The sequence below is a fragment of the Passer domesticus genome, chromosome 1, assembly GCF_036417665.1.
Source record: "Passer domesticus isolate bPasDom1 chromosome 1, bPasDom1.hap1, whole genome shotgun sequence".
Taxonomy (NCBI): domain Eukaryota; kingdom Metazoa; phylum Chordata; class Aves; order Passeriformes; family Passeridae; genus Passer; species Passer domesticus.
Window position 1 is genome coordinate 48,896,221 of NC_087474.1, and position 24,558 is coordinate 48,920,778.

General features: G+C 36.7%; 1 protein-coding gene and 1 long non-coding RNA gene across 4 annotated transcripts in view; one reads left to right on the forward strand and one right to left on the reverse strand.

Moving 5' to 3' along the window:
- Window positions 1-219: 219 nt before the first annotated feature.
- The window catches only part of CUL1 (cullin 1), a 52,247-nt gene continuing 27,908 nt past the window's right edge, over window positions 220-24,558 (reverse strand). For all 3 annotated transcript variants that reach the window (XM_064419412.1, XM_064419418.1, XM_064419428.1), the window contains 19 exons: window positions 23,724-23,891; window positions 22,646-22,696; window positions 21,610-21,700; window positions 20,734-20,897; window positions 17,311-17,473; window positions 13,615-13,745; window positions 10,857-10,964; window positions 10,651-10,757; window positions 9,461-9,509; window positions 8,952-9,083; window positions 8,299-8,416; window positions 7,281-7,357; window positions 6,385-6,516; window positions 5,464-5,556; window positions 4,246-4,293; window positions 4,072-4,154; window positions 2,517-2,622; window positions 1,678-1,791; window positions 220-761 (listed from right to left, as the gene is read on the reverse strand). In XM_064419412.1, coding sequence (XP_064275482.1) covers window positions 681-761; window positions 1,678-1,791; window positions 2,517-2,622; window positions 4,072-4,154; window positions 4,246-4,293; window positions 5,464-5,556; window positions 6,385-6,516; window positions 7,281-7,357; window positions 8,299-8,416; window positions 8,952-9,083; window positions 9,461-9,509; window positions 10,651-10,757; window positions 10,857-10,964; window positions 13,615-13,745; window positions 17,311-17,473; window positions 20,734-20,897; window positions 21,610-21,700; window positions 22,646-22,696; window positions 23,724-23,891 — 2,016 coding nt within the window. In that variant the 3' untranslated portion in view covers window positions 220-680. The remainder of the gene's footprint in view (window positions 762-1,677; window positions 1,792-2,516; window positions 2,623-4,071; window positions 4,155-4,245; window positions 4,294-5,463; window positions 5,557-6,384; window positions 6,517-7,280; window positions 7,358-8,298; window positions 8,417-8,951; window positions 9,084-9,460; window positions 9,510-10,650; window positions 10,758-10,856; window positions 10,965-13,614; window positions 13,746-17,310; window positions 17,474-20,733; window positions 20,898-21,609; window positions 21,701-22,645; window positions 22,697-23,723; window positions 23,892-24,558) is intronic.
- On the forward strand, window positions 1,084-2,506 carry LOC135300205 (uncharacterized). Its single transcript, XR_010362087.1, has 3 exons — window positions 1,084-1,194; window positions 1,320-1,395; window positions 2,247-2,506. It is a non-coding gene; the product is annotated as an uncharacterized LOC135300205 (long non-coding RNA).

A 24,558-nucleotide genomic window follows, 5' to 3' on the forward strand; every position in this document is an offset into this window, starting at 1 on the left:
AAAGTGCAGACTTTCCTCTTCAAAAAGAAATAGCATGCACAGATAATGACAGATGACAGTATCTTCAGAGAACAAAATGTTCTTAAACCACCAGAAAATGGGGAGGAAAAGCAAAACGAATTTCTAATAGCTTTCATAACCATTATACCTTTTATTTACATTTAGAAAGATAAGTCATGAAACTTAAAACAATAAAACCAAATGCAACTTGTACAGAAATCTTTTAAATTTTTTTTATTATTTATCACACATTAAAAAATGAAACACACTATACAAATGGTATTTCATAGCAGATTACACATGGGTCCATTCAGACTCGCTCTCCAAGTGCTGCCAACATGTATAAGTGCTGCCTGTGATGGCAGCTGTTTATCATATAGCCAATGTATTGATTTAAATGCAGTAGCATGCAACCCTTAAACGAGAAGGGTCTGATTCCTTTCTGTTCTTAAATTAGGTTAAATGGCATTGGTGTCCATATTTACATACTTGAAATGTATCAATCCTGAGCAGTTCTGATGTAAATCTGAGACTGGCTGATGGAGTCCTGGTCTCAGTCATTAAAAAGGGAGGTCCAAATGGCAGCAGGGTGGCTGCTATGAAGTTCTGTCGCTTTCATTCTTTCCATCACATACCTACTTGCCGAGTGTCACACAGTCAGGTAATTGCTAATAAAAATGCTAAGCCAAGTAACTGTAGGTGTCCTTCTCACCATCTACACGTTCCAAGTACTCCTTCTCAATGAGGATGTCGATGCATTTCTGTGGGAGGAACAGAACAGAGGTAAGCTGTGGGACATGGGTATAAAAGCTCTCTCTGAGGTTGCTCCAAACTTTGATTTTGACCCCTGAGGGAGTTCCCTGCCAAGCAGAGGACAGCAATAGGCAAAGGACACAAACCACAGCAGTTCACTCTCCCCTTTCTGATCACATCCAAGCAGAAGGCTTTACTAATCCACTAAACTGAATTGCACTTACTGGATGCCATTCCAGGGGTGTGACTGGGAGACCATGCTGAGCAACTTCACAGTAGGATAGCAAATAAAGAATTACACCAAGATGCAAAGGTCACAAAAGACAGCAGCAGCACTGAGGGGCTGTGTAACTGCCCTGCACTGGTGCCAGTTTATGCAACTGCTCTCACTGCTTGTTCTTTGCCTCACCTACTCCTTTGTTGTGGATATAAAAACTGCTGGTGAGCACACTTAAACAAACTGATGAAGAAATTAGTATACATAAATGAATAATTAATAGAATAAACATAATTATGAGTAAATAATTAAATACAATGCTCCCCATCCCACCATTTTTACTGTAAAGGAAAGCAGGAAACTGGTTTATTGAGCTAACCCCAAGGTTGATTGTTGTCCCACAACTGGGAGAGCAGGAACAAAAGGTAAGCCTGGATCAAGGGCTATGGTAAGCTGACACTGATGTGAAAAGATGCAATCCAGTTACTATTTTACCACCACTGCCAACAATGCGAAACATGGATACTTCCCTAAGAGAAATGCAGTACTTCTGGTTAAAGTATTTCCTACTTGCAACTCAAAAAGTCTGTCCTTGCCCATCCCATCTCCTTAGCTTTCCTTTTTTAATTCAGAAGCATGTGTTTTGTCTGTGTCTATATCCTTCTCACCTCCTGGAATCCAGGTTCAGAGATGTGGGTCTCACATACCTTAATTACAGGAACTCGTGGCTTGAACCTTGAGGACAGCTGTGTTAGCACTTCTCCGAGCAGTTGCTGGTGTTTTAGAACCTTCCTCATTTTCATGATTCTCACAATAGCAGCCTGCATAGCAAAGTTGGGAAGGTGTGTTTAGGAGCAAAGTCCTTGTGTAAGGCTGTTTAACTCCCCTAGATCATGTCTGCCTGTGCAGAAGAACCACAACCAACTCAAGCACCAGACGGGGAGAAGCTTTGCCCATGGGTGTCAGCTACTCACACAGACTTCAAGAACTCCACAGCACACAGTCATCCAAAGTGGTTTTGACACATGAATTTTTAGAACTGTGCTTACAGTCAGTCACAATAATAATAGCACCAACTGGTAACAAGAGCCACACAAAACTACTTGTGTAGCAAAAAGCTTTCTTTATATATTTAACCTTACTGTGACACTTAGTGGTACATCTGTACTTCCATCCTCTGCCTCTCAAGTGGATTCCAAATGAATGGATATAAAACCACTGTTGATTTCATACTACATGGGTATTACTATTTTTTAATTATTCAATTTTCACCCAGGATGAGGTCTGGTGAATGTGTATCCAAGGAACCCAAACGCTCATCAACATCAGGTTAGAACAATGTGAATGAACACATCCTGTCTGTACAAGTGCCTTCCTCCAGTTTCTACTACAGACTCAAATCACCTTTAAGAATATTTTAAATACATTTTTTGAACTCTAATGTAGTTAGAGCATGTTGTCTTCTAGTAAAAGTTAGGAAAACCCTACAGTAAGCTTCATTAAATAATTACAAAGATTTGTGTCAGCATTCTGCAATAAAACTCACCTGAATCAGTAGTTTCCTGTCTTCCTCTATATTTTTGTGTGTAGTTTCTTGCTCCTGCTTCTGTTCAGTCTTCATTGGCACATTGATGTTTACCCTTAATTTTTTACTGTAAAGAAAAGCAGAAGTTAATGAACAATTAGATTGTTTAAAAACCCAAGAAACACAGAAAAAACTCCAAACAAAACACAACTCCAAAATAAAAACCACAGCACCATAATTACTTTACAACAACACAGGACTTTGGCTCTTCTGAAAACTCTAGATGCACTTATTCAAGTTAAACCAAAATTAAAATAAAAATAAAGAATGCCCACAACCAATCCACGAAACAAAATTCACAGACACCTACCAGGAAGGTATCTCACAATTTACTGAATCCATCCTAGTGATCTGTGTAACTAGCACTGTACAGTTAACACTGTATTCAAAATATTTCTGTTTGTAGTAAGAAATTTGGAGTCAGTGAAGGAGACAAAGGAAGTCAATGGAAACAGAATCACCCTTCTGATTTACAGACTGGATTCTGACCATAATGGGGAGAATCTCTTTGTTCTGTGGAACTGAGCTCTGCTTTTCTTTCACACGCTCCCTGGCACTGACAGCTGTGCTGAGGTGAGCCCACTGCCACACGTGGCCACTCAAGACAAGGTCCTGTGTCACAAGCGGGGAGCAAACCTCAGCACCAGAGAGCAGAGGGCTCTCCTCAGACCTGTTAGCTGCCCTGGAGAGAGGATTGTTATTTATTTACCACAGTGCTCTCCATCACAAATTGGGAACCAGCTGCTGCACAATGCAGCAACACTGAGCTGTTTCTATCACTGCATTAGTGCAACAGACCATGAATTCTCAAACCTTTAATTTGGTAAAGGGGGACAGAAAGCAGATAAAGGGTGAGGTACAAGGAAAGGTTTTAAAATGTTTCTTTCACCTGAGATCTTATCTTTGGGAAGTACTGAACTCTTCACTGAATTTGTGTGTGTTTATATCTATGCTCTGAAAAGCACGATAAAAATACCACAGGGCTGTAAACAGCTTAAAATATACAACTGTTTAAAGTAAGTAATAAAACCTACTGAAAATTGTGTTTATTAAGTCTTCAAATCACTCTATACACCGTGGTTATAAAATGAGCCTGATCTTCTCATGTTAGCAGTAGTGGATGAACATTTCTGCCTTTGACCTTTGCTGGTTACTGGACACTTCTGTAACCTTGTAAAATATCATGGATTTGCCGAGTGCACGCAAATAACACCTTGGCGAAACGGCAGCACTTGAATCAGTTATCCAAGAATTAGACAAGAATTAAGGAACAAAAAGGACATATAGAAATATGTCAGGCCTTGACTTTATTTTATGACAAAGCCAGAGTCAAAGAGCTGAAATCACACCAATCCCCCACCACTCGCCTTTCCCTTAATGCTGGTACACATTGGATCTACATTTGAATTGGCACTTGAACCCTGAGGCTTTCATCCCAAGTATATTAGATTTCACCCAGATTTTGAAAGCAGAGGAGGATGCTACCCATTACATCTAAGTGATGCATGCTGCTTACTTTTTGTAACCAAGATACAGTTTTATTAAAGTATCTGGTTTTAACTCCACTTCATCAACATTTGCATTTTCATCTTCCAAAACCTGCAACAAACAAAGAAACAAATAAATAAATAAATAGTCTTACATATTTCCCTGTATGTTAAGCAGGTCATAACAAAGCAAGAGTACTTACAAGCAATTTTGATTTCAACAGTATCTGTAGAACTTGTGCCAAGATATCCTACAAAATTACAGAAAACATTATCAGTGCAGATAGACAGCACCTTTGTCTAACTTAAAAACTTGAAAAAGAATGCACATGTTTAGACTAATAACTAATGAGTGCAGAACATTGCAAAATGAGGGGGCAAGAAAAAGCAGTAAAAACTTAATTCACAGAAATAAAACAATGTTCTTTTTGGGTGTTATGACATATCCCCCTTGTGGCTGGTCAAATATAAAATTATTGAGAAATACTAATTCCAAACAAGAGATCTTTCCAGTTGCTGCTTTAGGTAATATTTTGCAAGCAGATTTATACGCCTAAGAAATAATTTTTCCCAAACCATGCAAATATATATACCATGGCAAGCTTAAACTTCAGAAAGCAAGCACTCTCTGTGTTCTGATTAACATCTTTTGTTTTAACAGGGATCCCTTCTGATTGCTGTTGCTGGTTGCTCACCCAGAGGGCTACTGGCAATATTCTGTGCAGGCCTGCAAAACTGCTCTTTTACCACAGTCTGTAATAAATGGCAAACCCTAAGACTTCTGGGTTTGCTGTAATCCATCAGCAACAAGAACCTTTTAGGTAGGCATTTCTAGAAGTAAAGATCCTACTGAAGAGGAATACCTAACTTTCCAGAAGTCAGAGCAGTCTTGATTCCAACCTACTGCTAAAGGTCAAATAAATGTCAAATTGTGGGCCATAAAGCCTGCTTGGGAAGAAAAGGAGGGAACTTTTTCCACAGGAGATAGTTAGCCAGTGAACTGCAGATTTACTATGTTCATGTAAAAAAGCCTTGAGATATAAAAGAATGACAGATGCATAGATCAATCATTTAGGGAAAATGCTGGTTTTGCTAGAATGTTGTCTTTTAACATTAAAATGTATGCATTGAAACACTGAAAACTTCTACCCAGAGTTCAGCAGGAAGCTAGACAATTCACTCCAGTCATGAACAGGAATGTACATGCATTAAGACTCATCAGAAAACCAGGCAGTTATGATTACAGGAAAGTAAACCAGGAAAGTGACTTGACCAAGAATAGAGCACATCTGTCTCCTTTGGGACAGAAGCTGGTTCTGACTCCAAGCATGTGTAATCCAAATTTCTTAGGATAGCAGGGAGAGCCCTGAAGACCAAAACACTTGCTCACTAGAGTGTGGTAAAACGTGCAAAGTCGCTACCATTTTTATTTGAGTACTGTCTGTCAGCTGCTGCACGGTATAGGCATCTTCTGTGTTGTACTGCAGTAAAATCGCCATCTGGAATGTGGATGCCTGACAGATCCAAAAACAGAGAACAGAGGGGATAGGGGGGAAATCAGAAAATGAGAACTTACAAACACTTCCTGAATTTGAACAGCCTGAAATTAATCATTTAAACACATACACTGGAATATTTGGACAACAGAGAATACCCAAGTGGTGCTAATAAAAAAAAAAACATCAAATGTTGCTTTTACAACCAGAACTCCCTCTTCCAGAATTATCTAAACATAAACCCCAGGATTAAACCCCCAATTTGGCTTGCTTCAGACACTTGATCAAATTTTCTATTATGGCATCAAAACATTATCCTTCTATTTGCTAATACAGTTTCAAATTGTTTTCCTCTGTCACTCCAACTCTTGCACATTTAGTCTTCATTACACCCAATACAGACTGCTGAATTCATCCTCACAACCCTCCTAACTCCAGCAGAATAATGAAACCAAATTTATACACCAAGAAGCTATTGGTGGCTTATCCATGTCTATCACCACAGGGTTCACATATGTTGATGACACGGTCAATTCTGACATTATCTTGTTTCTTCTTGCTGTTGTGAACTCCCCATCTCATTTATTTTTTGAAACACAGCAGACAGCAAAGTATAAGCAGCATAAGATCCTAGGCAGAGAGGTTGTATTTATCTCACAAAATGCATTTCAACACCTGTTTAAACCACAGGCAATGTGTTCTGTTTCTTAAGTCAACTTTCTTTTAAACACAAATCTTTATTGTATCTTTATTTTATTTACTGTACTGATAGGTTCTATTGGGCTGCATACAGTCCTCTGAAAACAACCATCACCAAGTGTTTCTATTGGTATGACTTGTCCTTACCTGTAATGTGTATCTATTTTTGAAACAGTTGGTAACCAATTCCCCTTTGGACAGCTGATACAACCATGTTAATTTTCTTCCACTGTGACGACTGGCATAAAATGCAGTAAATCTCTGATAGCTCCGTTCTAACTGTATAAAAACATAAGTAATAAATAAATAAATAAATATTATTTACCTTCATTTACCATTATTAGAACATGTTATGGAAGCAACAGGGGATTATCAAATCTGATCACCCTCAACCACTATGTTGTCTAAATCCACCAAACGGAAACTCAAAGTATTCACATTCGGCAGACTGGATGAAAAATTTCCCTCTGTTACAAGCTTCCCCTTTAGAGTACCATTAACAGTACAAATGTAAATAGGCATTTAAGGTTCATTCTTCCTTTTAGGATACATTTAGCATGGCTAGCAAAGCAATTTGTTTTAACCACCTTCATCCTCCAGGTAACAACATTAATTTTACTTCTCATGTTAAATATTCATGCCTTTCCTCTGGATAAACACTCAGCAGAAAACTAACGACTATAATATCTGAAGATTTTACTGGGTAAAGCTGAAGCAGTGGTATGAAAAGGTGTCTTAAATTAGGTATACCCAGAAAAATGCACTAACAAAGACTTGCTTTAGTTGCTGTTGAATATTTTGAAGAAAGATTTATTAACCAGGGAGTTTTCATGGGAAGACAAGAAAACACAGATTTCACACAGTTCCCTCCTACTACCTTACTCAATTATCTTGTTCCAAATATCCTCAGGCCAAATAGACAAATACCAGAGACACTTATAGTCCTCTCTGAAACACAACAGATGGAAGGAAACACCAGCCTTGTAAAAAAATTTCTCTCATGATCATTCCATGCTCAGATGAACCAAGTGCAAGTGTCTCACCTCAGATGGCAGAGCAAACGTGCAGGACTGCTGGAACGGCCACGATCCAGAACTCAGCACCTGGATGCTGAAATCCACTGAAAGAGAGGTGAAGAGGATGAGCTGCATTATCCCACTTTCTCCTCCCTCCCTCCCTCTTCAAACAGTCCCAGTTCTAACACAGATGTGTCTGGCCCACGGTCAAACTAACATGGTAAAAAAATCATTAAGCACTGTTTTATTTTTGTCGGCTCATAACCAAAACTGCTCATGAGAGATGTCACTGCAGTTGGAGAACTTTAGATTTACTGTTACAGGCACTCAATCTTCTCTTATTTGGAGGAGTTACTACTCTGTTTCTATCTCTACAATGAGTTACAATTTTCCCACTTCGGTGTTAAAAGAGAAAGTTCATCATCATCATTCCACAGTACACAACTGCAAGAACAGACCTTTCACACCTATACTTGTAAGGCATTTTGGTCAAGTCAAGAATGAATAACACAAAAACTAAGTAAAATTTAAACCTGATGATACACAACTCTAATTGTAATCCAAGAAATAATCATCAATTCTTGACAGAATTTGGTTCAATGTGCTTCAAATGAAAAGTATAAAAAAGGTGATAGGGGCATCTAAAAACAACCTGGAACACAATAAACTTTTATCCTTAATACTACCATGTAAATCTAAGTATTAAACAGCTAACAATCAAAACTGTTTAAGGAAAAACATCCCATCAAACATAAAAAAAGAAAAAAAGAAAAAAAAAAGAGACAGTATTAATTTAGTTATGTACCTAAATGTGATCTCTAAAATCAGGAAGAGGTTACTCAGAAAATATATAAAGAGCTACTAGAAGACAAAGAACAGACCTAAACTTTAAAGACCTGATTTAAACATCCCAGCTATCATGGTCAGAAGAACACTAACTCTAATTTGTGGCACTAAGTCAAATATTTCCCTCACACCCTTAGTTCTACAGAAATAGGAGGAAGCTATACTATGCAACAGTAACTTAGGTAAAGGTGTTACTTACAATCTAATGGTTCTGAATTGGTCAGGTGCTTTTTAAACTGCTCATTCAAATCCTTGCTTACACCAATATCTTGGAACATCCGCTGCAGCTTGGAGGTATACTCAAAACCACAAGCTTGCTGTATTTAAAAGCACAGATACATCAGCAAGACACATTTTAGACATTGGATAATGAGAACAAAGTGTTGGAACTTATTTCCTCATTAGAAGATGGACAAAGTTCTGCATTTTCCTTACTCAAAGTGCTGATCCCCCCCTGAAATGTGACCTTTAACTGCCATTGAAAACTGAGGAAATTTTTGTTGAAAATTAAGCAAAACACAATGAAACAGACTACTCAAAGGGTAGTGAATTGCATTTTGTTTAATTCTGCATAAATATGGGTTAACAAAATTAAGCTGCTTTTCAGTACTCATTCCCTTGAATAATTAAATCCATGTCATTCATTTGGTTAAGAATAATTAAGCTTAGCTCCATCAGGCAGACATGCAGTAGAAGTTCCTATGATTTAAAAAAAAAAACAGACAAAAAGTCCATTGTTGTTTCTTTTTCTGTGCATAAAATAAACAAATAAAAGGATGTACATCAATGCTTTCCAAAACAGTGTGAAGACCTGCAAGGCAGTAGATTATGGGGCAGTCATGGAATACTCACTTTTAGTTTGGAGATCATGCTTGCCTCAGCATCATCACTAGCACTGTTTTGATGCACAAGTCTCTTTGCCAGCATTTTAGCATAGAATTTTTGAAACACATCTTTATCCTCAATGTACTTGAAGACAACCATCTGGAAAAGCCAAGATAATTTGTAAGGGAAAAATATTTAAACATTTGTCTTGAAAAAGATGCAGCAGGAACTACTTGATTTGCACCTAAATTTTAAAGACTGGGGGCTTTGTTTGTCTTTTTTAGGTGGTGTGTTTGCTTTAAATATGGATACTATTTTAAAAAAAGAACTGTATATTCCACATGTAGAGCATATTATATATATGTGGATATATAATGACATAAAAAGATGTCAAGGAAATTATACATTTTATATGCATATACAGATTAAGCAAAAGCATAGCTTCAATATAGCCACTTTAAATCTGCTGTAAAGGGTTTTTTAATAAACAAAATAAAATAATTTTTATATTTCATATGTATTTATAGACATCTTACCACTTGATTGAGTGTATCTTCCAATTCTGCTTCTTCTGGATTCTTTGAGCTGAAATTAAAGAAGTGCATTTTTAATGAGCACTAACCCAGCAGAATTAAACCAACATATGGATGCATATGGAAGCTTCAGAAATAAAAGAATGCAAATTTGATTAGTTCTGGGATCCAAAGCTCTTTAAAGAGAAAACAATGTAATGAAGTGAACAGTTCACTGCTCCACCTGTCAGCAATTATGAAGTTCCCAAATGTCACAGCCTGAAGTCCTGGACCATGACTTGCTTGGGACTTGCTGGTAGCCTGGTACTGCTCAGGATTTATGAGCTTAAACATGGACCTTTCTCTTTCTGCTGCTAAATGCTATCTTTATTTCTTACCTTAGATAGTACATTGAGAAGAATACAGCTCACAGAGCTGGGATTCACTGGGTGAAAGCTCAGGTGGCACCACATTGTCTTCCTCCATCTCAAGTTTGTCCACCAGACAAACCCCAAATCTACCCTGTACACAGTCAGTATTTGAAAAGTAGAAAATAGAACCTTTGCTGAATGAAGGAGATGGGAAAGAGAAAACTGAGCAAGTTCTCCCATTTTTGGGTTGTTTGGTGGTGGTTTTTTTCCCCTCTGACAACCAACTAAAAATGTTGCCAGGGACAAAACTAACACCAATCCAGTATGAACTGAACTGATACCAAACTCAGTGTATGAGCTGCTGAACCATTTAAAACTAAATACCTTGAATTAAAATATGAACTGTGAAAGGTTAGAAAGCAGTTTTTCTCCTCCTCAATTTCTGCCCAGATAGAAGAAGGTACAGAAAAAACAAAAGGAGGAAAGCAACAGTTTTAATGGAAAATGGAATGTGCATCTCTTTACAAGAGACAATCCAATTTAAGTTTTTCAGTGTAGAAAACCCTACCTAAAACCCCTCCTTCAGTTTTACTGAAAAACAAAAACTTAAGATTCCTATAAGGCAAGAAAGGTTTGCTTATTTCCTCCACTTTTCCTTAAAAAGAATACCAAACAACACAACCTTTAGGAATGGTCCTACTGAAATTTTTGTATCCAGAATTTGATAAAATTAATTTCTTGCAAAGTGCAGTTCTGTTTCTGAAGACAGTATAAAACTTCATAGGCTAAAACATTTTAAAATAAAAGCCAACATGAAATAATCATTTGTCTTTGAGGACATACCTTTTCTTTAGTAAAGAGTCACAGTATCGTGCCAGTAGCTCTGGGGATTTACTGGATGATTGAGCCATTTTTGTTACTGCATTATTATTTATAAATCGACCACAAGCCTATAAATCACAAAAGACAGTGAAATTTTGGGAGACAATTTTTTTTATTTTGCATGGAAATTAAAAACAAATCCAGCATCTGCCACTTCATGCACTTACTTTGTCTAGTGCAGCCACAAAGCCAGCATCGTTGTTGAATGCAGACATAACTAAAGCGTTGTATTTCTTATGGACATCCAACACTGTCTGTACATACATTTTTGGATCCTGCAATAAGGAGAGACTGGTTTTTGCAACCTGTTGACTTTCTGCTTTCTACTTCCTCCAAAATGGAGCTATTCACTGGCCCAAGAAAATTTGTGTGGAGAAAGTCTATGAAGTATTAGAAACATTTTAAAGGTAAACTAGTAGGCAGACTAGTTCAGGTCCTATGTCCAGGACTGACTAATGCGAGCTCCCATTTAACAGCAACCACAGTGCAGAGTGTACCACAGCACACAAAAGACAAAGTATTTACTCAACCACTGCAAACATTTTTAAAGACTTAAAACTTATTTCAAGTCACACTTGAAAGAGCTGGCCAATCATAAAATGGCAGTTGCTATAGAGGAAAATCTCTGTGGTAAGAATGTGACTGGTGTATATCCAGTAGGTACAACTTAGTACAGACACCTCAGCAGTCACTGGTAGTTTTTAAAATTTACGTGTTCAGCACCCAGTGTCAGCCAAATGCCAATAAACATCAAGTTACTGTACTCAGACTGAGTTCTTCGTGCAGTTACTGATCCTTACTTCTCAATAAATAGGGAGTGGAGTCAAGGAGTAGGGACAGTGATGGGCAAGTAAATCATCAGGCACACAAGACAGCTACTATACAACAGACTAAAAAAGGCTGGAAGTCTTCAATCTGGAGATCAGAAGGTCTTGTTGGCTAGAAGTGGTGGAATATGGGCAGGGTTTTATCACGATCCTGAAAAACATTTCCTGTTGCCACTGAAGACAGACACAGACTACCATGCACCACCAATCTAATGCTACGCTTGAGACAAAGAACTGAGATTACTGAGAACTTCTGAGATAAGGAATGCAAATAGATTTAAAGGATATTCAGAAAAGTACTGATTACAAAGGCTAAAAACCCAACAAACAAAAGGCATAAAAAGCAGCCAATCTGACTGAAAAGCAGTTTTGTTAATACAGTTAACAGAGACTAGAGCACAACTCCTTCTGCATTAATGTATAAAATAGGTGAAATGAGTCAGGCTGGTATGACTATTTCTCTGCACTGACTACAGAGAAAGCAAGAAGCATTTGCTTACTTGATTATCTGTTTAGACACAGTACAGGTAAATGAAGTTAGCAAAAATCAATCCTAAGTGTGACAGAGGACTAACAATGCAATGATGAATAGCAATACACCAGTGTGTGGGATATTGCAAGAAAAGGCAAGATGGTTCCCAAGGAACAGCTAGAGATACTGCTATGAAAATGAAGAACAAATGTGTGGAGTGAGGAACAAAAGAGAAAGATGTGAAAACAAAAGTGTCAGAGGCAGGAAGAGTTTTGTAAATGGTTGGAGTCAACTAATACATACAAATCTTGGATCCCCCTCCCTGAAAGATGAAATAATTCCTGGAGAAAGACCTTTTTTTTTTTTTTTTTTTTTGTGGCCTAGTTCTTTAAAGCCTAAGCAGGAAAAAACCTCAAGAGTGATGTGCAAAGCATGGAGCAGATCTGATTTCAAAATTCACAGAGACATGTACAAATGAAACTGAAGATTCCTGAATTTGCTTCATGATTACTTTATCATTCACAAAAGATCAACACTGCTAAAAAGCTATGCACTTAAAACTATAGAAATGAACAACAGACACTACACCCTCCAATACAGATTACTGCTTTAATATGAAGCTATTTCAAGAACTTCTCAGGAAAGCAACAAGTTAAAATAAACTTTGTCAAAAATCAAAGTTAATTATAGTGTATCCTGAGTTGGAAGGAACCCACAAGGATCATCAAAGTCCAACCCCTGACTCTGCACAGGACCACCCTGAGAATCACACTAATGATGGTATTATCAGTGACAATGCCTGAGAGCATTTTCCAAGTGCTTCTTGAATTCCACTTTAAATAAAATTTACCAGAATCCATATTCTATCCTGATCTTGCTTTGTGCACTGCTTCATTTTTTCTTTTCCCCTGGAAAACATAATATTGTCTATAGAGAAGAAGGTTGGCAATGGGTTTAAAAAACTTCATGTTGCCAAGACGCAACCCTAATCAATACAAAACTAAGTTTGAAATTACAATTATGGGATAAAAATTAAAAAAACAGCCTTTCCAAAGATCTGACCTCCTCCTTATATTGTGACCTTTCCAACCATTTCAGTTCCTTCTTATTCTCCTATTTCTCATGCTTTTCCAAACAGGATAAAGATACTATCAAAAAACTCAAACCAACAAACTCCAACTCAGAATTCCTTAAAATGACAAAATCAAATACATTTGACTGGAGATAATGCTTCTTGAAACAGTCGACTTTCAGGTGTACTTGTATTGTAAGTGTTGGGTGCTGTATTTGCACTGTCAGCTTTCCAAGCAGCATGACATCCTGACAGCAAACTCTCAGAAGGAAATTCACCCTCCCCCTCAAAACCAAACCAAAACAAACACCCCCCACAGCCCTCCCAAACCAAATGAAAATAAAAAACCACCCAAAAGAACCCCAAAATTTAAGGAGTAGAAACAGAGCAATGTAAATTTGTTTTAAACCTTCTACTAACATTTGAGAATCACCAAGTCCTTTCAAATTAGTGAGAGGGAAAACAAACAAACTGGAAGTTTTATCAGGAAGCATTCACTATCCTCTAATGTAGAAGTGGCAGCACACACAGACTTGTTTTGATGAGATACTTGCATTTAGTGCAGCTTCTCCACATTTCTCAATTGCAGCTAGACCCTGATTATGAATGTGGGTTTCCAAAAGTTTTTTCAGCTCTCCAAGGCCATCCTGGATTCGAGATACAAGGTTATACATGCGACCCAAGTCTGTAAAAGAGGAAATAAAAGGAAAGGTAGCATTTCCCATCTGTACTGGCTATTACTTCAAATTCTCATTTACTAGTTGTCTATAGGAGTTAAACATCCATTGTCAACAAAAACACATAAGCAACTGCTCCTAAAAAGCCAGAAAAAACTACACTAAATGATTATCCAATACAGCAAACCTTTGTACTCACCTGGAAAGCTAACACTAGTTAAAGAGAAAACAATCTGTTATATTAGGATCTATTTTTTACCTTCACAATGTAGCAAATCTCAAGAACAAAAACCCACCATTTGAATGGTAGAAAATTTACATCAGATTTTTAGTATTCACAGGTTTAAAGCAATGATTTAAAAATGGTGCTAAACCTCTCTTATTTAAGTAACATTTTGAAGTGCTGCCATGAATTTGAGGCCCTTATTAATGTTACTGCTGGTTGTGATACAAGCACATTTTCCAGCTGACCACTGTCCTTTAAATCTTATTCTCAACAAGTCAGTTCTCAGACATCTAACATTACTTGTAGCCCTTTGCATAGCAACACTTTTACTTTGGACAGCATCAGTAGTATCAGTTGGAAATTCAAGGCAAAATGTTGTATGTTGATATGACCTTAACAGATATGGAAACATTATAAATCAAATTTCCTTCAATAAAGCACTGTCAGTAAAAGACATCTCTTTCAAAAAAACAACTTTAAGTGACTGATTATCAGTAGTAATAGTTGTAGCTAAAAGAAAAAAGAGGTTCTGAAAAGCATTACGATAGAACTAATAAAGGTAAAACTGCATGTTGGGTCATGCATGAAGCATATTAAGTCTTCCTATTAAAACCTCACTAGTTTTCAGCGAAGACTTTCCAAATCAATTAGCAATTTTGGAAAGTCTAATACTGAAGAGAGTTTTGGTTTTTATTATTTAGTTTCAACAAGATAGATACTTTGTATTTTCTGAGAGCAGAACTCTTTAACAAAAAAAAAAAAGGCAAACATTGAATTGGCCATAAACCACGTTCACAAACCTGCCAGGCACCTCTTGCAATCTTGCCCTCACTGAACAGGCACCCCAGTGAAACAGTAAACAATCAGATTATTTACTGTAAACTAAGGAGGATATTTCACCTTGTGGAACACATGTAAAGGTTGACAGCTACATCTAGCTCTTCTGAAGTGCAAGGACTTCTCTGAAGGGCTTGTGAGAAATTTATTACAACCAGAGGATTATCAGATTAAACAAAACAAGAGCAAGAGCTGGTACTCTACCTAACTCTGAAACACAACACAGAGTTTGATGCCTTCTAATACTGAAGGTGTGACATTTCAGTTCAGTTAGGTTTCTATATAACACTTTCCTTTCCTTAAAACTTTGTCAAGCTTAAACTTGCAGATTTGAAAACAAAACATTTTTTTTTCTGTGAAAAACCACAATTGCAACCTGATGTTAACTTTTATAAGAACATAAGAATACCATACAGAACTTTAGAAAAAAGGTAGGAAAATAATGCCATGCATAGATACAACAAGCTGCTGCTATAATCTACCCACAAGCAAGTGTTCACGAGTTGGTCTACCAGGATGTCTGTGTTAAGTGAAATAAGGAAGAGATGCAACAAAGTCTCATGGAAGATTTGCATGGTGACACTGCCTACATCATTACAGCCTACTCCCAATAAATCCAATTGTTTCCTACAGGTATTATACTGATGTATGTAACACATGAGGAACGTGTCCCACAACCTTTATAACCAGTTTATGCATTAGTGACACAATGGATTAAAAAGTTACAGAACACCAATTGGAGTGGCCTGTAATATGATATTCTCAAACACAGTTTGCATGGAAGGACCTCAAAACCAGTGTATTTTCAAGAGAGCAAAGCAAATATTAGGATAGTCTAACAAAGGCTATGCTAGTATACCACAAATTGGAGAATGAACTGATTACTGTGGTTAAAGAATGAATTATCAGACTGTCACTGAAAATAAATTTTCTAATCTTGAAACTTCATGAATCTTAAAAAAGAGCAAGGGAACTGCTACAATTGCCATAAGTGGAGCCTGATAACAGAAAAGAAAATATTTTTAAAAATAAGAAAAAAATCAAGCATTTTAAAGAAAGTCTACTTAATCTTAGAAATAATCCACATGAAAGTAAACCCAAAGACAGTGCCCAAGACACAAGATACCTCTTTTCTTTTTTACCCAGACAAACTTATGGAATTGCATCACTACAGTAAGTGATTGTACTAAGGGCTCACATAACCCATGAGCTTGATAAAGCAGGAGGAAAAAATAAAAGTCTGTGAAGGTGTCCCGAGTCCAGAAAAACTTTATTTTTAGTTCTATTGCTATTTCAATTGTCAGAAATCCTTTATTCATTTATGAAGTCATTTCACAAACCAACACCCATTAAAATCTCTTCCAATTACGGAGTAAATATTTACAAACACAAACAACATCTGACTCAAATACTAGTAATTATTTACATTTGAATCAGCTAACTTCTGACCTACTAATCACACTCAATTGCCCTATTTGATTTCAAAGCATCTATTCATTATCAACACGATGACTATAGATAGTAATAATTCGTAGTTGCTATTTTAATACCAATATACAAAGAGACAGAGTCATAATTACAATTTAAAACTCTCAAATGAACAATTTTATCATTAGTAACTTAACCACAGCATCTCTTTCATTCTGCCCCTTTTCATAAGAGCAGTATTTTAGCTATACAGCCAGATTCAGACTTGAAATACAGATTTAATTAGTTCCCCAACTGGGAAATCAGAATTATGATTCACCCTTATCTGCATGATCCACAGGAATTAGTTCTGGCTGTTATTTTGTGCTGTCTATAAACTCCTGAAGAAACTCATACGAATCAATACAATTGACAATTCCTTAAAGATACCTAAACTCTGATATTTCAGAGGAAGTGCTGAAGAAGTCATTACTCTATGTATTCTCTATGACAATATAAATTTGATCTATTAGCAACACTTAAGAATCATTTTCACAGCCAAATTTAACTCATCAATTAATAATTTCCACCCTTTCCTTGTGATCTATGCAGTATTATGTATTTTATATATTCTATTTTAAAAGCTACTTGTTTGCATCTATTCCTCTTTTAACATTTCTGATACATACTTCTGATCACTCTGGATTTTAAAATTCTCAGTGCTGATTCAGGAAGATCCATAGATTAAACTGAAAGAGCTGGAAAGAGTACTGGTCTGTTTTCACCTCCCATCTCTCCCACACAAGCTTCAGCTCCTGCTGGAAAAATGGCTCAAGTGCTCTTGAAACTCTTCCAGCCATGTTAAGAGAAATCAAACTAGTGCTGTTCTGCCTTAATATCAGGGATTGGGGTAGGGTCCTTGAAGCAGTATCATCAGCCATCCCAATTTCATTAAACCTGCTTGTCCACCAGTTTAGTGACTATCTTCTCCCTTAATCTAATTCCTGAACAAAAGACATTTAGCTAGCACCAGATTTTACATTATTCACAATTCATCAGGGAGGAGAGCTCTAAGCCCAAAGCCAGTGTTTGAAACTCCTTACCTTCATTTTTGTCAGCATCCAACAAATTCTGAAACTCTGTATGAAAGATCTCCAGATGTTTTTCGATAAGTACTTGCTCACACTTCCGTGCTAACTCATCTTGTGTGCTCTCATGGAGATATACCTGAACTCTACGCTGCTCCTCAAGAAGGCGAGCTTCGGCCTACAGAAACACAGAGATAAACATGAAACCCACAGGGAAGGCAGAACACAAATCTAACAGCAGAAAACAGGTGACTGTTCAGTCAATTCTTCTAGAAAACAACAACAAGAAGCAAACTTCTCTCTAGTCTGGTATTGCGAACCACCTACTTTAGTAGTTATTTTTCCAGGAATCATAATATACATTTGGAATTGATGTTTATGTTGATGAAAATACAATGTGCTGTTTAAATGGCGGGGGAGAATCACAGCAAAACTGTTTTCCTGTTGCTTGTGAATAAGGAGTTTACAGATGGAAATCTGCTGTCAGAAAAAGAGAAAGCCTTTGACATGAGATGCTGGCAGTTTTAGGATCAGCAAGCTCTCCAGCTACAGAGGTAGTTTTGTTTAAGACAAACATGAATGTATTTCATGGCTCCACAAAACTAAAAGGCAGGAAACTACAACTTAACACTATGGCCATGACAAATTTATTTGAACAGTCTCATCTAGATTTTTACACAGAAAAGCTTCTCAATCAACTACAGTCATTTAAATTATACTAGCATTTAACTTGGCATATGAAATGCTACATATGCGCATCTTCCTGGCAAACTAAAATTCTAAATGTCACTCAAGGAATAGAACTTATGCTTAAATGTAAAACTGAAATTGTTTACATAACAATTACCTCTATTTCGTTTGCAAAAGTGTTAAGGATTCGCATTACAAACCATTTGTAACTGCAGCACATTATTAGGGATAAGGGGCATATGTCCTCTTATTAGATGGAATTATTTAAATTAACAACATCATCAAGAAAATGGAATTAGGTTAATTCATTGTCCTAGTATGCCAGAGTAACAAGTAAGCATGACAGATCGTATCTGGACAATAAAAAAGGAACAGCTACACTGCAAGTGCACTGCATCACACATAGCTTCAAATCATTTAAGTCACTGTTAGCTTCACTCATTCTGCAATGATTTTGCACTTAGGTCTTGTGAAATGGTCCTGGATTACTGTCCCCTAGAGCTAAATCAGTACTGATCAAAATATAGGAAATTAAATCAGCAACTTGAGAAGGGATACAAGCTCCAGCTCCAAAGTACTTGCCAGTTTCTTACCAGTAAGGAATAACAAACAACTTCCTTACTGACAGCAAATAGCAGCAAATCTTCCTTATGAACATTGGAACTACTTAGCCTGTATTTAATCAATTCTGCATTTCTGTAGTTCAGGAAATTCCGCCACTTCTGGTGCTGCTTCTTAGACTTTCACTTTTAATGCTAACAGTCAACTCTCATTGTGAGCTCTTCTATGAAAAAAAATATTTACTCTAAGTTCACGTTTCCTTATACTCTCTGTTTTATTTGGTGTTCTTACAGCTCCATTTTCCTTTTAAAGTCATATTTCAGAAACAAGGGAAAACTAATTAGTTCACACAACAGTATCTTCACTTGTTTCAAATATAAAGATGAAAAGTTCAGTGTAAGACTATATTTCAAGGAACAGTCTTAAGAAATACTGACCTTTTTCCCTACAGCACATCACGCTATGCCAGCTTTACTCATGAGTTCTAGCCTGAGAAGAAAAATTCACAATCTTTCTAAACTCAGTAAGTCTGCCTCTATAACTACATACACAAATCCTAGCTCTAGTTAAGATTTCATTGACTGTTCTACAACACACTACCACAATTCTACTGAACATGGTAACAGTCATGCTATGCTGGTGTGCCCTAGAGTACTCCAAGGTTTCTTTTTGTTTTGCAATGCTATTTATTGCCAGACAGAACTCAAAGTACAGTGCTCCAGTGAGAATGTCAAGTAAGTGTACTAACAGCAGATTACTCCCTTCACAGTTCATGCTTCCATCAGATTACTTGTAAGATCTTCCAGCCACTAGTGTGTAAGGAGATGCCAAGAGAGCCCAAATGGCTTGTATACATCCCTAATACATTAATTTGAACAGACACATAAGGCTACACATTTTCCTGCTGAACATTTCCCTTGCTGTCTGCTAACTTTGTATGTGCTTTCATCCTCGACATCAGCTTCAAGCAAAGCAAGTTGCTGTTTTGTGGATTTCTGAAGCCTTGAGGATTGTTTGGGGACTAATCAGTTATTTCTACTTGCTTGTAATCTCTAGTTCTTGAAATAGCAATGACCTTCAGACAGCTTCTTACTGTCCTGTACCAAGGAAGTCTGGATGAGCCAGTCATTCAGGTTCTGAATGACTGAAATTTCCTTACTTTCTCTTTATACATACATTAGGATGAAAGTTAAAACACGAACTTGAAAGGGAAATAGCAAAAAAGAATTAATTCAACAACAGAAAAGTAAACATAGGTTGGTCTGGTAATTACTGGGAAACTACTAGAGACACAATTCCTTTTACTGTGTTATTTCTAGGACTTCCCCTCCAATCTTCCTCTTTTCTTTCTGGGTAATTCATTGACTTTAATTCCAGGAGTTAAGAAAGGATATGTTCTGAGGTAAAAAGCATTACACGAAGAAAATTGCAGGGAGGGATGTGTATCTGTACATTACATACTTGAAAATTCTCTTATTCTTTAACTAAGCTGAAAGGGAATAAACAAGCAGCAATTCAGAAAGTGAAGAAAAGTACTGTGAATAAAACATATGAAGCAGCACTTGTCCAAGGTGGATGATGACCTATCTACTACCGGGTCAGTAAGACTGACCTAATAACCAGACCAGAATTAGCCAGTGTTTATCCTCCTTGCCCTTAGTTACCCTGTCTGGGATCCCCAAAACTAGAGACAAGTTAAGAATTTAAATCTGGCCTCTGTTGATGAGAAGTACTTTGTAGGGGTTCATGACACTAAAATATTCTAAGAGAAGTAGAGCTAATTAGAGATGTATTTCCTTAGCCAGCTTGCTCAGGAAGGTACCTCAATAAACGTGTCAACAACACACCGTTCCTTGTATGGGAATGGTAAACTTGTGGTATTAAAGCAAAATTATTGTTTTGGTGTCTTGATGTCTAAAAAAAATCTGAATTTATTTTAACTTAATCTTCTGTTTTAACTGTTCAGAAAGTTCCATACTTTCACTGTACTCACTGAAATGTGGTAAGGCGACAAACTTCAGACCAGATAAACACAGAACAAATCACTACAGGGAAAACCAGCTGTTTCTGTAAAATAACCATCATTTCAAGAAACTGATAATAAAAGCCTAGAATTTATATTTCTTTGTCTCTAAAAAAACTGGTATCCACAAAAACAAGAATGACAAAGCAGATTAAGTAATTTACCTTCTTCATGTATTCTGTGACTGGGTTCTGTTGCAAGAATTCAGTACTTTCTCGTGTATAAAATCTCTCTGTGTCAGCAAGAAACTGAGATTCAAAGGATTCTTTATAGACAGTTAGTGTAGGTCCTTTTGCAAATGCATCATCTTCATTCAGCCCCAGCTCCACTAAAGGAAAAAAAATACAACCAAACAAAAAAGACCAAGAAATAAAAAACCTCGTTTTTATGAAGTCATCTCCTGCAAATAAACAATGACACTCCTTCTAACTTAGATGAAAGCAATCAATTGGGACTGCATCAGCACCACTTAAAAAAAAGTACATTGATTTTGCATTTTAAAAATATCAGCACAAGATACTACTAATGTCAACTACATTTTTAGATACATTTCTTAAATGTAGGATTACGGGATTTGGAAAACTTCAGTATCTCAAATGGTAGTTCAAATTCTCCTTTCATTTTTTCTTCTTAGGAGTTCCAGATTATATGGTTTTGCTTTTATTAATGAAACTAGTCAGTAATTTGGATGGCAATGCTCTGAATATTACACAAAAGGGAAAAAGCAACCCCACTCTGCTATGCAAACTACCATCCTTCCCCACTTCCAGATTTAGCTCTTTAATAACTTATTTGTAACTGATGAACACTCTTGTCTATCAGTTGCACTCTCAAGTTTCACAAATACAGTATAATCATCTGTTATTGTATAAAATATCAATAAAATGTGAAGTTAAACAATGCAGAACTGCATTTACATTACTGAAAAAAATCTTTACTGGACATATAAGGAGGTGGGGTGCTACTTCTGGGCTCTGATAGGGTATATAAATTTATTTCTTTTCAAGAAAGTAACAGAATCTTAAAGAAATCACATTTACCATAGGATTGTACAACTCCACTGATCAGCCTTGTATTGATAGTTTCACCATTTCTTTCCTTTTCAATCAATTTCAACACTGCATTTGTTACCTTGGAAAACAGGGATTAAAAGTTAAGTCAAGCACAGAGAAAGCAGCTGGTAGATCAAGCACCATACTTAATTATGAGTGTATTTCCATATTCAAGAAAAGTCAGGCACCTTGAGAACAACATTTAAGGAGATCTGAACATATAAAGTTCATACAGAGAATGATACTCCTTTAATTCATACAACATAATTACAGTCTGATTAGTGGTAAGGTGTATATGGGTATTGAAGTATTTTTCTTTTCTTTAATTAAAAAAAAAACACTTTCAAAGCCAAACTTCTCTTTTTTTATACCTGAAATACAAAACACTGTAGCAAGACCTGAGCTAACCACCTGTTCTTTGGACAAATAATCTGCTGCAACTACTTCATCATGAAGTACTGGTAAGAAGTGAAATCAACCTACACATGTACCTATAAATTGTGATGGAATGCCTTGTTTTATATTGTGCTGATTCACTCATTTTAAACATTTGGCTTTGACCTGAGTCTCCCAGGCATCAGTGTAAATGTAACAACTTACAGTAACATTAGGAGAGACCAAAATCCTGGCCTGTTCCTATCTGTTCTCAGCCAGTCTTGACTCCCAAACCTTAAGACATGACTGTCATCAGCCTGTACTCCTGCTTAGCTTAGTAACCACTGAAATTGCTACTTTAAGTCCCCTTAGCTTTTAAAAAAAAAAAAGCCAAGGGTCCTCTCAGCAGAGAGATAACAGAACAGTCTTGGTATCAAGGTTCAGTCACACACAAAAAGGCTTATTCCTTCAAACACATGTCTTTTTCAAAATATCACACAGGAGAAGCAGAAGGCTTCATTTTATTTTCCAGGTCTGTGCATGCCCCCATGCCCCCCAGGCTCCTTGAAGCAGTTACTTACAATATATGAAATTAACCCTATAAAATAACACTATAGTTGTAATATATTAATACTATACATATATATACCTGCTTATTTAATGGCCTGAATAAGCAGTCTCTCCAGGTCACCAAGGCAAGCTAGAAGTAAAAGAAGGGAGAAGAAAGATGGAATAAAGAAAATATTTATATATACACATATACATGTAGGGTAACTCCATTTAAGGAAAGCTGATGTAGTATGCAAACTAATGAGAACTTCTAAAACTATATTTTGGCACACACATTTCTCAAGCAATGAGATTGTTTCACATTAAAATTACAACTGGGTTTACCACTACCTTTACTAAGTTGTTTCTTTTTCTACCAGGGGATCCACTGCCAGCTCTAGAAACCAACAAAACCCACTTGGAGTGACTTTGAAAACACACAGCTTTTTTTTGTTGGCAGTTTCCAAGCTGACATAGTCCCTTAGCATTAGGCTACTAAAGTCAAGAGGAAGGGAACTAAGGATACCAACTGTTTTTCTACCATATGCAGAATTATTCTAGTGAAGCAGAAAAACAGCACAGCACTTTCCTAACGCTTCAGCAGTAAGGACAATAATTATCCCTTATTTTAAAAAAAAATCCTTTTAGTTATCTGGAATATAGAAGTACTGTTAAGTTCTTATTTATATTACTTCACGTTACAAAAAAAATTATCATATCAGTCTTTCAGAACTGCACCAAAATAATTTGTGCTACAAACCAAATGTTGTCTGAATCTTAGCAGCTTGGATGCTAAAAAATTTGTAGAAATGTATTGAAGTCAGAAAAAAATATTATTTACTGCTTTATTTGGTGTTTGAAATGCTTGGCTGAATTGTAAGTGGGATGACAAGACCACTCCGAGGCACACAGATACCACTAAGCAGCAAATATTCAGACAACCCTCAATAGTCTACTGCTGAAGTCCCAAAACATGCAAGGCACATTAAACATCTCACAGACTTAGACCCTTGGAATTTTTACAAATATACTGAGGTAGGAGTAGGGTAAGGAGGGAGAATGCCACTTCTACAAAATGTCTATGAACCTCCTACAAGATTCAAGGAGTGATCTATAGAATGATAATGCAAACATGGCAGATGGAATGGACAAATCAGTCACTTCAAAAAGCTACTTACTGAATAAATTTCATATATTCCTTTACGACCTTCATCGCACTCACGACGAACCCAATGTCGATTGAGGTAGGCACATATCCCATTCAATACTTTGCTTGAAAACCTATAATCTTCCCACTGTTGAGTGTAGAATTTCAGCACACTCTCATCCATCAAATCTTCACCATCCTGAAATTACAAGTTTGCCAGTACTGTTGTGCAATTTTGAGGTAAAACCAAGATGTATCAGAGTGTAAAAACTGACTGTGCAATAAACCTACACCATTTACACAACTGGTATTTACAGAAAACACACTGATAATACATTTAGATCTACATTAGTAAAGCACGAAGTATGAGATTTTGAAATTAAAAGGCTGGAAAAAATGCATAGCACAGATAAAGCTCCAGAAGACATCCCTGTCCCTCTGGATGCAAGACAACATCCATCTCTATTAGTAGTTTATTTATTAAAAAAATAAAGGCTACCGTCAGGCATTTTCAACATGACAGACATCCATTTTTTCAGCATTCCTAATATGCTGGTTAATTGCTTGGAAAGTCTAGCTATTCTTGCTCAAATGCAGGACAGCTTAAGATGTCATGTAACATTACTTCTATAAAACACAAGAATGTTGTTTTGCCTTGAAGAGGAAAAGCAGCTCAGAGGTACAAGCTTAGGGACTGATCTATGTCTTAGGGAAAGCCAACAAAACATTTCAATGGCTATGGAGACAAAAGCACCTTTTAAGATCATTCACTTTACTTCCAGTGCCTGCAAAACCTCTAGGCTTATTGATACAGCTTTTCTTCTCACCCCAGTTTATGTTACTACAAGTGCAGATTAATCTCATAC